This window comes from Crocodylus porosus, unplaced genomic scaffold (genome assembly GCF_001723895.1).
Source record: "Crocodylus porosus isolate Cpor-Errol unplaced genomic scaffold, CroPor_comp1, whole genome shotgun sequence".
Lineage (NCBI taxonomy): Eukaryota > Metazoa > Chordata > Crocodylia > Crocodylidae > Crocodylus > Crocodylus porosus.
In genome coordinates this window covers 19,262,848-19,277,058 of record NW_017728928.1, presented here as the reverse complement: position 1 = coordinate 19,277,058, position 14,211 = coordinate 19,262,848, and the positions used below count along the sequence as shown (strand labels likewise).

At 48.5% G+C, this 14,211-nt stretch overlaps 1 protein-coding gene across 1 annotated transcript in view; it reads left to right on the top strand.

The window, feature by feature from the left end:
• The window catches only part of USP43 (ubiquitin specific peptidase 43), a gene marked incomplete at its 5' end in the record, with an annotated part of 191,878 nt that overhangs the window by 137,718 nt on the left and 39,949 nt on the right, over positions 1-14,211 (top strand). Inside the window, one exon of the mRNA XM_019542826.1 lies at positions 11,116-11,227. Coding sequence (XP_019398371.1) covers positions 11,116-11,227 — 112 coding nt within the window. The remainder of the gene's footprint in view (positions 1-11,115; positions 11,228-14,211) is intronic.

Below are 14,211 nucleotides of genomic sequence, written 5' to 3'. Positions count from 1 at the left end.
CAAAAAGGGACTCCCTGGCTACCAAAAGGACACACAAATCCATGTGTGACTTTTACACTCTACCTGAGTTAATATTTTGAGCTGTTTAAGCACACTGCTCCCCTACCTCAGGACTTCAAGAGGATAGTGTTTACACATAGTCAGTACTTGATGCCTCCCTGCCTCCTCTGGTGATAGGTTAATGCAGAATCAGAAAAATTGGGATTGGAAGGGACCTCAGGAGGTCATCTAGTACAACCCTCTTCTCAAAGCAGGGCCATCCCCAACTATATCATCCCAGCCAAGGCTTTGACTAGCCAGGTCTTAAAAACCAGCTAGACAAATATCATTGTCCTTCTTTTACAGATAGGAAACCAAGGCATAAAGAAAGGTAAATGTCTTACGAAAGTCACAGGGCAAGTAGAAAAACTGGGGGAAAAACCCAGGAATTCTGACTCTCACTCCTTTCCTCTAATCACTGGTTTCTTAAAGAAGCAATCAGGAAAGAAACTGCTGTTCCTTCTCCCCCTTGAGATTGCTTGTCCTTTGGATGAACAGGCCAGAACCTCTTAAGAGGGGCCAGCCTCTCTATGGGGAAGCACTAGGGACTGTACAGAGCTGTCAGCATTGCACCCCTGCAGGCTGCTGATTCACTCGTATCTCTGGGCATGTGCAGGGTACACTGTCCAGGATTCTTCTGTCCTGGGGACCATGGCTGTCTCCATTCCCACTCTGAAATATGTTTCTCTTGTGCAGTGACCTCCTTCCTGGCTCCTGCTCCAGGCTGGAGATCTTCCAAGATCTAGGTGTAGCTATGCCTGTGTTCTGCCGTGGGTATTTCCCAGGCTTCTGGGCTTTGCTGATTGCCACATGGGGCTGGGAGGGGATTCTGCTCCCCCTGCCCTCACTCCCTTGCTGCTGTGTGAATTGAAGGGAATGGGGGGCTTAAGCCTTCCTCAGAGGCATTGGGTGTTAACTGCAGCCAAAACTGGGGATTTTGACTGGGGTGTGCCAGTGCCCTTGCTTGGACTTAAACCCAGAGGTTCCTGGCTGGAAGGTCTTTCCCCTCTACTAAGTGTCAGACTACCTACCGTATTTAGGGTCAGGAAGGAATTTTACCCTATGGCCAGGTATTTAAAGACTGTTACCCAATTCCCCCACGTTCTTCTCTTCCCCACACTAAATCCACCTAGTTCTGTCAGATTTTCTTCATAAGTTTTGCTTCCCGGGCTTCTAATAATTTGTGTTGATCCGTGCTGGACCCTTTCCAACCTATCTACATCTTTCTGGAAGTGTGGGGCCCAAAACTGGACACAGTACTCCATGTGGGGCCTCACTAGTGCTGAATAGAGCAGGAGAATCACTTCCCTTGATTTGCAAGAGACAATCCTGTTACTACAATCCAGTATGCTTTTTTGCAACAAAATACTCTTAGCTCATATTCAGCTTATGGTCTACTGTAACCCCAGGGTCCTTCTTACTAGTACTGCAGCCTAGCCCTCAGTCCCCAGTCCGTATTTGTACATGCAGTTATTCAGTCCAAAATTCCTTTGTCCTTGTTGAATTTCATCCGATTGATTTTGGACCATTCCTCCAGTTTATCCAGGTCATTCCACATCTTAGCCCTACTGTCCAGTGTCTTCAACTTGATGCCATCTGCAAATTTGCTAAACATGTACTCAGTCCCATAATGTTATCAGGAAACAACTCCCCCCACCGCCCCAGTATGGCACCCCTTAAGAGTCCAGGGACTCAAAAATATGTGCTCCCACAGAGTTGAGGGGCAAGGGACAAACATATTTTCCCACAAAACTATTCAGGTAGTGAGGACTCAGCCAGCACACACCCCTCAAGCACTGGTTGTGGCCTGGGTCCTCGCTGCAGTAGGAAGGGAAACAGTTTAATCATCTTGCAAAGCTAAATGAGATTTTAAAAGGTTCCCATTCCATATGGAGCCAAAGCAAGAGACCACTTAAATATTTTCATGGAGGAAAAGAAAGGGAGAGTGTGTGCCTTCCCTATCCTAAAATACCCCATAACCTGGTGAACTTATATAAGAAACCCAGGTTCAGGTCCTAAAACCCTGATTCATGCCAGAGACTTGAATCTAGCGAGTGCACAGAGGTGGCCTGGAGCAGCATAAGAGTGGTGAGAGAAAACCACACACACTGTTCAGCGGTCATGTTACCCTGCCGTGAGGACGTTGGCACTGTGCAGTGGCAGTGGGTGATGAGGAGGAGGAAAGCAATGAATAGGGTACAGCTTGGGCAGCAGGGACTATTCTCTGCAAAGACCATCTCCCTGTTTGAAAGCAGGTAATTTTCTGTGACCTCCAAACTGCTTTATAGTAATGATCCTCAGGCACTAAATTTTTGCCTGAATTTCTGTAACGAAAAGGGGAAGACAAGGCCTCTGTGACTTCTCTGTCCCTGAACAGTATCAAAACTGTGTTGAGTGCCCATGAAAGGGAAGTGAGTCACAGCTGATCAGTCCTGGGCTACTGAAAGCCTGGAGGAAGTTGGTTCATGGACAAAGGAACTAGAACCTCCTTGTGCTCCTTCTAATACATGCACCATCATCTCGCCTGCAGAATTCAAAGCAAATGAAAAAGCTATATGGTAGCAGAGGCGTAAGTAGGAACAGTGGGGTAACTGAGGGACAGTTCAACCAGGGCAGAGGCTCCAGGCACCAGCTGTGTGGGAGGGTACAAAAGCATCTACTGCAATAGTGGCAGCTGAGTGTGCCACTGTAATCAGCACAATGGCAGCCAGCACTGTCCCATGCAACGAGGCTGCCCCAGTGGTGGGGCTGCCCTGCTGTGTGTCTGATTATTAGCAAGTTTTGCACCGTAAGCAAAATGCTGCTGGGCAGGGGGAGCTGAGTCCTAGTCAAAACCCTGCCAGGAAGCAAGAGGGGGTTGCCAAATGCTGGAGAACAGTGGGCTGGGGGGAGTCAGTGTTACCTGCTCCAGGGCTTCAAAGTCCATAGCTGCTCCTAGCAGAGTAGTCTGCCTGGGCCTGGCTGTTGCTGCTGTCCTAGTTGTGGTGCATGGTTGCTGCTGCTACCGTCCCACAGGTCCCCCAGGGAGCCACCGCTCTAGCACCCATGGTTGGCGCCCTGCTTGTCCACCCCAGATTACACTTCTTTGTGGTGGGGGAGGGGAACAGCAGAGCCAAAGGAACTGGAATGGGAAAATCTCTGGACAGTGCATACCCCCGTCCTCCACCAGCAGAAATGCTCTATTGTGGATAACTATAACTTTAGAAAGCCCCTCTCCACTCACCTTCCTTTGAGTGGGAGTGGGCAAACAATGGGGCCCTCTGAAGCTGCAGCCTACTGGATAGAGTGCTTTCCAAGGTCTCGGGGGAACTGGTTTCTCTCCCTTGTTTTGCTGCTGACATTGGGCAAGTCATTTTATATCTCTGTGTACCTCAGCCTTACATCTGTAAAATGGGGCTAAGGACCTCCATTGACAGCAAATTAGTCAGCTCTTAGCACTGCACTATGGCAGCTCCACAAATTAAAACCAGAAGTAGACTACTTCCAACTCTGCAGGTTTCAGTGGAGTGTCCTAGACTGTTTCCCAGACTTGAGTCCTAGGAAATTTGGGCTTCACTTACAGAGGCCCTGGTATGGTTGATTTTAGGATATTGACCTGCTCTATCTAGAGTTCAGTACTAGGTTCATCAGTGCAATCTGTGACCCATCTGCCTGCTAGCTGGGCTGAGCAGCTAGCAGTAGTGATGCGTTAACAGAGCCATGGATTACTTAAGGCAGTAGTGATGTTTTTGGTCCCGTGAAGCTGTGCTGCCTCATGCTTGGTGCAGCCTGCTTCCTCCCAGTGCTCAGGAGATGCAGTGTGTGCTGCATGCTGGTGTGCTGCATTGGAGCAATTGTAGAGCGGACCCAGCACATAGTCAGTGAGGCCCCTAATGTCTCTCAAGTAATGGTAGTGTAAGTGATGGAGCCATGGTGATCTAAAAATCATGCAAGAGCCAAGGATTTCTAAAGTAATGGGCAGGCAGATGTGCGGATCTGGAATTCTGCTGCTTGGAGAGCAAGGAGTGCCTGGAGGGTGGAGAGACCCCCACTGTCTCTGTGACAGTGGCCCTGTCCCAGCCTCTCCTCTCCCAACAGGCTGAAGAGTATTTATTCCAGGGTCTCTGAATCATACCCTGCTTTCTGCCCTTGTGGCTCCCTGATGTGTCCTGGATCAATTGGCCTTTCCCTGTGTGAGGAGGCAGGTACGCTCCAAAGCACAGCCAGTTTGGATCATATACTGTTAGGACTAGACACGCAAGTCAGGAGCATCCCCACTTGTGTCCCAATCGAGTGCCAGCTCAGGGGGTCAGTGGTCTCTTCACTTTCCCAGGGATTCCTGTATCTGTTTGAGCCACCAACACTTCTTGATGGGTGGCTGTTGAATGTCCAGAGTCGGTTGTACTCATCCTGCCTTCTTAAGGAGGGGGTGGGAGTGTCATTGTGTTTACTAGGGAAAGGCTGAAGGCCATTTTGTGTGAGATTTGGCAATCTCTCCCACAGCCAGAGGTCTCCCACCGGCAGTGGCCTGATAGCACACTGTGAGCAAGGAACAGCTTGGAGCCAGAGTGGGTCAGGAGGTTGGCCAGCGGCTAGTGGAGCCCTGTGGGGTCAGTACTGTCGGGTCACAGATCAGCCCTGAGAGGAGCTGGCTCGGCCGCCTTTCCATGTGCTTGGAGGCAGGGCTGGATTTCTGCTCATTCCTATTAGCTGTTTTGCTGCACCTGCCTGGACTCTAGGCCAAGTTCAGCCTTGGCATATGCACGTCTCCCACTGGCTTCATTAGGAAAGGTGCCAGCTCACGGCAGGGCTGAACGAGCTCCAAGGTGTGTCTGCATCTGTTGTGTGTCTGAGAGTGCAGTTGAGTGCATGGGTGCGTATCTCTATGTGTCCGAGTGTATGCATGAATTGCTGTGTATGTGTTTACACGTGCATGCCTGCCTGCATATACGTGTGGGTATAAATCTGGGTCTGCATGGATTTGGGCTCTGGAATAGTTGTGTTATTCTTTTGTTGGCTCTTTCTCTGAAAAGTTATGGGACTACACATGTTTGTATGTTATTCAGTTTGCTTCGCCTGTTATGACACTTTCCTGTACCTTGCTCAGACTTGGTTTGTGCCTGGTGTGTGCCTGTGAGTTTGGGTATTGGTGTGTTTCTTTTTGGGCTTCGTTCTGTTCCTATTGCTCTTCCTCTGCACCCTGGCAGCCTGCTTAATCAAAGTGTGTATAGCATGTGTTTCTATCTCCTCTTGGTTTCTTCTGCCATTACTGTGGCTGGCACTTTGCACTTCCTTGCCCCATGTGTCACTATAAATGGCAGAGGGAATTTGAAGCACAAATCAGTTGTTTTCTTACAGTTCGTATATTTCTGGGATGCCTTTACTCATGCAATCTTGATTTTTTTATAGACTTTGTTCTCCTGGTGGTTGAACTGGTAGTTTCAAGTGACATATGCCAGTGTGACCATGAAGAGAAACTGTACAGTTTGGTAGTGCTCTAGAAGTAAAATAGACAGGGCCTGAATAAGCGTTATTTGATAGCACTTGCTTAGCCCTTTATACCTGTAAGTGCTGTTCACAGGTGGTTAATTTTAACGGGGAAACTGGGGCACAGAGAAAAGAGGTGACTTGCTCAAGGTCATATTGCAAGTCAGTGCCTAAGATGAAACCCGAGAGTCCTGAATACAAAAGGGTTTGGATCTAGATCCAGCATTTAGGAATTTATCCCTGTTGCTATACTGAGCTGAACCTAAAACCCTGGATCCTTATTTTCTAGATTGGTGCCCTCTCTGCTTTTCGGTGTGCCATCTGGTTGTATTCTGTGCCTTAACTTGTGTGTCAGATAAATAGCATGAAGGTTAGCAAAGAGACACTAGAGAGTCTGCGCAGTCAGGATTTGGGTTTTGGGTGGGTGTTGCTAGCTGTCTCTGTAGGAGGCTATCTAACTGGGCCAAGTATGAGCAGAAGGAGGGTGGAGAGACAGATGCATTTTTCAATGTGTGTCTGCTAATAGCCACGCAAAACTAGTGCAGGCTTTAGAAACTTCTGGCAAAGCCAACCCCTAACTCCACCCTTGCACTGGGTGGGTCTCTGAGGTTTCACTAGGCCCCAAGATGTATGGATGCTTATCTGAGCTTGCAATGCCTCATGGGTTCTAGTTACATGAACAACCATTTTGCACTCGATTTTCTGGAGCAAACCCAACAGATACAGGCATTATTCTCTGATAGGCACTCAGTGTTCATTTTAGCATGATTTTCTTTCCTTTTATCGAAACGTAGACTTATCTGGAGCATGGACACCTTCCCTGCAGAGGGAGAGTCCTTAGTAAAAAGCCTTGAAAGGTTGCCATACCAGCACCTGACAGAGCCCGTGAGCAGAGCTTCTTCTGGTTGCTCTTACGAAGTTTCTCTTCTTGGTCCTGCCTGGACCTAGGAAACCCAGGGCATCATGAGTAGGAATAAGAACTGAATTGACCAGTGAGATCTCAGGCAGGGTTTGGTTTGGGCACTGAGCAAGGCTCCCATTTTATCTAGCCCCTGTGCCCATCCATAGTCATAATAAGCAGTCTAGAAGGCAAGAGAGAAGTAAAAGTAGCAAAAGTCAAAGTTGGGAACTAAGCGATTTAACAGATCAGTCAGTGGTGGAGAGGAGCATGGCAGGTCACACATCCCTCACCCATGCATCCTTTCCAGGCTGTGAACTTTACCAGGAAAGATCTTTGAGCACAAAAACACTTCCACAATGGACGCTTGGCTGTTCTAATAAAAGTCCCGTAAGTCTTTCCCATCTTCAGCAGCTCGGAGATAGTTAGCCATCTTAGTCTGAAGTCAGGCAGAAGGTAGGACAGGGTGGCACCTTAGAGCCTAACTCATGGGTTTTCAAGCTTTTTTAAGGAGTGTACCTCTTCTGGGTACACTTTTGGTGGAGTGGGGGGAGGAGGGTTGGCAGCAGCTGGACTTAGAGCAGGGGTGGGGGTGTTGCATGCAGCGGCATGGGGTGGTAGATGGTGGCAACGGCCACCACATGTGAGCTGCCAGCTGGGCAGTGCTTGTGCAGCCTGCAGAGGGGAGCTGCTGCCCCCCAGCCCTACTCCTGGGAGGCAGCAGCATGGGGTGGTGGGTGGCAGTGCTCCATCCCCGCCGCCCACACGTACCCCCAGGGGTACACATACCCCCTGTTGTCAACCCCTGGCCTAACTGGTTCAGAGAGACATGAGCTCTTGTAGGAAACAACCTACTTTGTCAAGTGCTATGAATGGACTTGTAGGAAGAAAATAATTTGTACAGAAGGGGAAAAGTCAGGGGAAGGGGACACTGCTAAGAGAGGTAATAAGTAGATTGATTAGATCAACCGAGATGGACAAAGCAGTTGACATCTGGAGGGACACCAGAGTAAACAGCTAGTCCTTGTAGTAGGATAAGACTCTGCTGAGGATAGTTTCTGCTGAGACTGTGGTTAGCACAATGCAGTCTGTGAATGAATTTAGTTTGGTCAAGTTGATTTTTTAAATTATTTTCTTTAAAGGACAGCTGCTCTGAGGTCAGTGATGGAACATCCAGGGATGTTCACCCTCTGCTGGCCAGGCATCCCCTGCCCTGCTCCTGCTCCTCAGGGTACACTCCCTTTTTACTTCACCTGGCACACCTTGATGTTTCTTATAGTACACAGGGAGGCTGCACCCAGGGTCCTAAATGAGCCTTAGTTCCTCATCCAGCTGGTCTTCCCCACACCCAGCCAGCTGCAGATGTGTCATTAGGCATAGGCGACTGATTGGGGGGAGGGGCATGTACCCCCCCGCCAAGATCGGCTGCCAACACCGGGTTCGGCGGGCAGTTGTCACTCACCACCCTGCCAACGCCAGTGCTGCCACCCACAAACTATGTCCCCCCGGTCTCAGGAGGCACCAGTCACCCATGCCTTTAGGGTGCTAAGCTGTGGCCATCTTTGCCATGTCAGTGCCTTGGGGCAGCACTGCCTTATGGGCTATAGTTGTGGCCTCTATCTGATTTTGTGGCCATGCCCATGCTTTGTGGATATTGCTCTTGATCCACACACCAGCTTGTCCAGGCTTCAGCCTTCTTGACTTTGGCCAGCTGGTTGCTCTAGCTGTGATCTCCTAAGCCTAGGCCCACTTACGCTGACTGGCTTGGCTCCTTGGTCCCAGCCTCCCTCTCTCTGGGGCCACAGACTTCGGCTCTCTTTCATTCCTGGAGCACAGGCCTTTGCCCTCAGCCCTAACCTATCCCCTATCACTCACCCATCTGTTAGGCTTGAAACCCTGAGTGCCCTAGGCCTCCTGATATGTGGCTTCCAATCCTTCCATACAGCTACAACCCAGTCCTCCAGTGTTAAACTTAACCACAATGCAAATACAAGCAACCACTTCCAACCAAAAAGTCTCCCCCGCTCTGTGTCAGTGGCATCTGGCAAGTGCACCTCCCGTCTCTCATGGGAGATTTGCCTGCTTGCTAGGAGGTCACCTGCAGCCCCTCTCTCCCAGGAGCTCTGCCAGACTGCCTGCCTTGCCTCAGGTGCTGGTTTATATGCCCTGAAGTCCTGCCCCTTCCCATCAAGTGACTCTTTAATTATACACAGGGGGTTCCTCTTTTTCCTAATGGCCAGCTTGCCCTTCCATGCCACAGCTTGTCAGCTGCTTGGAGCCTTTTCTCTCAGGCTCCCTGGAAATCTGCCAACATAGCAAGCTTGTTGCAGTGCAGCTAGCTTCTGCTCGGCTGTCTGCCTGCACAGCAAGGTTAGCCTGCTGCACTTTCCCCATAAAAGTAACGGGAGCCTCTGACTCCATGTTACACGTGGGCTTTTGCGTATTTCTGGATTTGTGTTGAAATGGTGTCCACTCTTTTACATAGGGATTGCCTTGTGTGGCCAATGTAGATAGCAAAGGGGCAATATAAGCAGGTACTGGTGTATATGACTTTGGTGGAGGAGCAGGTGAATAAACTCCCAGTGTTATAATTAGTGTTGCTTGGTTCGGTGATGATGTGGTCTGTGTTGATGAGGGGATGCAGCTGGCAATGGAGTCTGCAGCAAAGTCTGGTGGCCTGGTAAGACTTGGAATTAAATAGTCTGTTGCTGGAGAGGCATTATTTGAGGTTGAGGGGCTGTCTCCGGGGGTCATGGGGATCAGATGATGGATGATGTAAGGCTGTGCTGGAGCAGAGTTGCTGAGGCAGGGGGTATTCTCAAGGGAAAGAGTTGCAGGGCTCGCTCTCATTTTATTCTCTTTTACAAGTGATATGTCAAAAGCTAAGAATGCAGTCTTTTCAAGGCACAAGCAAAGGTATTTGCCATTGTAATAGGCACCCAGTGTAAGATGTTCAGCAGCTGGGTGATGCAGTGGTATCAGAGGCATTTGGTTTAGAATGCCATACGTGCATCGCTGCTTTGGTAACGTTGGAGTGATGATCCCTCACACACGTATTCCTCACACCACCCAAGAAATGTTATCTGGGTGCAGGGACAGGGAAAATATTCCCTTGGCTAGCCATCTCTACAGATTGTCTGCTGGCCAGCACCTCTCCTAGGACTTGGTGGCTCTCCAGAAGCATGAAAAATGCCGTCAACTTTCAGTGGTTTTTGTGCCTCTGGTGAGTATAGACTCCTGAATTCACTCTGCCTTCCATGGTCTGCCAATGAAGCTCTTATGTTTTGGCCCCCGCTTGAATAGAAGTGTTTGGATCCATCCACCAATTCCCTGTTTGATAGGGAAGTGGGTGTTTCAAGTGATTTCCTTTTGTTGCTTGGCACAACAGCTGGCTGCATGGAAGTTAGCACATGGACCCGATAAAACAGGCATTACTACTACTTAATCACTGGGAAAGGAGAAGCGTATGGTGCTGCTGTTCCTGGTTGTGCTGCTGATTTGGCAAAGTAGCTGTGAACCTCTTAGCAGGGTCTTCTTGCTATTCTGGACCATTTGGGCCACAGTGACACAAGGTACAGCCCACACTTCTTTAGTTTGAGAGCCCGTGCCCAGAGTGAGGGGGAGCAGCAGTCTGTCCAAACACTGTCTTCCCCTGGCTGATGGCTGGTAGGAGTTCAGACACATGCACTTGGCTGACAGACTGCGGTAATGAATTCACATTTCACATCACAATTCCCATTAAATAACGTTCTATCTGTGCTTGAAGCGCCTAGTAAAACATTATCGGCTGGGAAATGCCTTGTAATGTGCTCTGCTTTATGGCATGCAATTTAGTTAGAAGCATTTCCACTTTATGCAAGCAGGCCCGGTGTGGGTCTCAGCAGTGCCGTTCCAGCAGCATTAGCCGCATCATCCACTTCTTCCCAACTCCAGCCTTGTCCTAGGCTTCCCGCCTTGCATTGCCTTGGGTGTGTAAGTGCTGGAACCAGTAAACCCAAGCTCACTGCTGGGTGCTTTAGGGCTCTGACTATTTGTGACAAATCCGTAGGCTGTCGGGGTGCTCCCAGAAGTATACGCTTGGGTTGTATAAGCTTATTTTCCTCCCAGTCTGCTGAATGGGCATGCCCAGCTTTTTAATTTGCCCAGAAATCATGTTTTACCACAGGCACTTTGGTAAAGGAACAGAAAAACAGAAGGGTTTGTCACAAGGAAGAACAAATGGTATAAAAAAGAAAAAAGTGATCAAATGTTTTGACAGCAGAATATGGTAAAACACAAACCTAACGTATCCTTACCCTACATTCAGACAACCACCTGGCCCTCATAAAAACTCCTGTGAAAATCTCCTGGGGTTAGCATCCCTTCAGTCACAGCTAGTTACTTCAGCCAGGACCCTCGCAAGGACCCTCCTCTAGTTACCCCCTAAGGGTCACTGTCTTCAAAACACCCCGCACAGCTTCCCCGCACTGACCTTCAGGGGAGCCAGAGAATCCTCTGGAGTGTTTCTACATATGGATCCATGACACTATTGTGGGATCTTTCTCCTGACTGGTTGGAAGACACCCATCCCCACCGCGCTCCAGTGAATCTTAGCTTATCTGTGCCTCCACCACTATATCAGAAAACATCTCTAGGAGGGCTTGACAAGGATGCCTGTTCAGTGAGATTCCCCTCTCAGTGGCATGTCCAACCCACTGCTTGCTGTTTTTCAGGTTTGGCCCACCATTACTGATGAGAGAAGACAGAGGCACAACGTGGGAGCAGCTCCAGCAGTGTATCCTCAGCAAGATGCGCTATCTGATGAAGAGCGAGGCTCAGGTGCAGGTTAGTCTAGTCCTCTTTCCCCTGCATTGCAGTGTGTGGATGGCAGCAGGTTCTGTCTGTGGTTTTGGAGAAGGAAGGATTTGCTCACCTAAGGACCTTGGCCAAGTTAGTAGCTCAGAAGCAGACCATACCAGGACCTGGCAGAGTGCAGAAGGGCAAAGGGAACCTGTTTCCTCCCTTTGTAATGACCATCTCACCCTTCAGTTCCCAGTGTCATTTCTAGTTTCCCCAAGAGCTCACTTGACTCCCCAAGCCAGATTCTCCTCTACATAACCATAAATCTGAAGGCAGTGGAGTAACTGAGATCAAACTCCAGATCCCAGGAGTTTATATTACTAGGCAGATGTGCATATCCATATTGTATGTACTGAAATAGAAGAGGTTTTCACCCCCCCCCCGCCCCCCACTCAGCCTGGTGAAAAAAACCCTTATCTTACATACACATACTAAATGCATTGTCTATCATTAAACTGCTGCCAAAAGCAGCATGTGGTCAGTGATGGAAACCAACTATAAAGTTCTTTAAATGCAGCCAATACTGACCGTGACTGTAAAACACACAGCCCATATTGGGCAAACCTGCTGTGGAGCAAAATGCTGTCAAGCTTTTCAGCTCTGCATATTGAATGCCTGCATGGCAATAAGTTTAGATGCTCCCAAGGTGGAACATAGCTGTAACAAGATGGGCCTGGGAAAACCCCATGCATGTTAAAGTCAAGCATGGGCAGGTGAGAGAGCCTTGAGTCAGAACTCAAGAAACTGAAATGCTATGTCCAAATCAGCTACTGGCCCACTGTGTGACATTTAGTGAGTCAGGTTGCTTCTCTGTGCACCCGATTCCTCTCCCACAAGTGGTCTGTCTGTCTGTCTCCTGAGACTCTCTGGGGCAGAGAATGTCTCTGGCTATGTATATGTGCAACGCTTATACGAATGGGACCTTGGTCTTGCTTGGAGCCTTCAGGTCCAAATATCAATTCATGATATTTGGATTCCCAGAGCGTGTCCATAATTATTACCTTTTGCATTGGGGAGTTCCCCACACAGACATTTCCTCCATACCAAGCAGAACTTGGTACACTGGGAGCTAAAACTGGGGTGAGTGGAGGGGGAGACTCACCCAATTTCACAGCTCTATGCACACTCTGGTCAAAGTGGATTTGTTTGAAACATTTGCTAATGATCACAAACATTTTGAACACATTTGCTTCTGGATTAAAACAAGCCCAGCGGCTGGTTTTATAGCTGCAGGATGAGGAAGGCAAATTTGCAGTCTTAGATATTTCTAATGCGCAGTCAAGTGTAACTGGGTGATTTGGGGTGAGTTTTGCCTTTTGAACCTGAAACTCAGTGGTTGCAAGCAGCACATGGATTAACTGTGGGAGGGAAATGGTTTTTACAAGCCTATGAGAGCAAACTCTTATTGATTTCCACCCAGATCTATCCAACTGGCAAAATGGGAAATGCACATTAAGGGCATTGTAATATTTTATTATTTTGGGGCAATTCAGACAAAAATCTCTAAGGTGACTGTAGCTAGATTATTATAAACTTTTGATCTACCTATTAAAGCATTAACAAAACCCATAGGGATAAAAGATGAATTTTAAATGTTACATTAATTTTTGCTCATGTTAATCTCCTTTCATATTCGTTCCAAGTGGATAGCATTTTAATTAAATTATAGCTTATTAAATCATAATTGGAAGCCGCTCGGGACCCAAAATTAAATTCCTGTACAAAAATGAAGATTGATTATTGCATCGAAACTCAAAGTTGCCTGTAGATGCTTTGCTGAATATATTTCTCAATGTGAACAGTACTGAGTAAGATGCTTGAACCTCTGCCCTTTTAATCTGCTTAGTTTTTCTCGTGGGCACTTCAGCATAAAACATAAACTCAGTAGTTTTACTTTCTACAGGCAATCAGGAGACCTTTCTGAACCTACCCGTAGCTAGCAAGGGGATCCTTGACTTTGCTTTTGAAGCCTGGTCTTTGTTGGATTAAGGCCGTCCATTGCTTTCTGCCAGTATGTAGACTGAAGGCACTGACAGGGCTTAAGCTTCTCCACCATCGTCTCACCCTCTGTATGGCAGGGCTATGTGGGATGATGATAAAACACCTGAGCCCATCTAAGCCATGTCTTTACTGCAGCTTCCACCTGCACTGAAAATTCCCCAGGTTTCATCATTCTCCTCTTAACTGCTCTTTTCTTTGCCCTGCCCATGGATACAGTAGCAGTAGTATAAATCAGGGGAGGTGACTGGGACAGGAGCCCCGGGCACCATCCTTGAGGGAGGAAGAGGTACAAAAATAGCTGCTGCTGCAGCTGGTTGCAATGCTGCTGCCTGCAGCTCAGCAGCCAGTGCTGTCCTGTGTGTTGCCACTGCCCAGGGTGCAAAGAGATCCGGTTGTGCTTCCACATGCATATGTGTGTCAGAACATCTTCAACAGCAAGTGCCTGAAAACCCCTGAGCACCAATCTTCATCTTTTCCCACTGTCTCTTGGGTTAAGAGCTACACTGAGGAATCAGAAGGACTTTACTTGATTGTCGCACTCACGGTGCTCTGGCGAGGTGCCGGAGAACTGGAAGAGGGCCAATGTGGTTCCCATCTTCAAAAAAGGGAGGAAGGAAAACCCAGGAAACTACCGACCCATTAGTCTTACCTCGATCCTGGGGAAGCTCTTGGAGAAAATTATCCAAGAGCACATCTGCGAGGGGCCAGTAGGGGAGGTTATGCTTAGGGGCAACCAACACGGGTTCATTCGAGGCAGGTCCTGTCAGATCAACTTGGTGGCCTTCTACAACCAGGTCATAAAATCCTTGGACACAGGTGTCACAGTGGACGTAGTCTTGCTGGGCTTTAGGAAGGCCTTCGACACTGTCTCTCACCCCATTCTCATTACGAAGTTAGGCAACTGTGGTGTCAATGCCTACACAGTCGCAAATTGGCTGGAGGGCCGCACCCAGAGAGTGGTGGTGGAC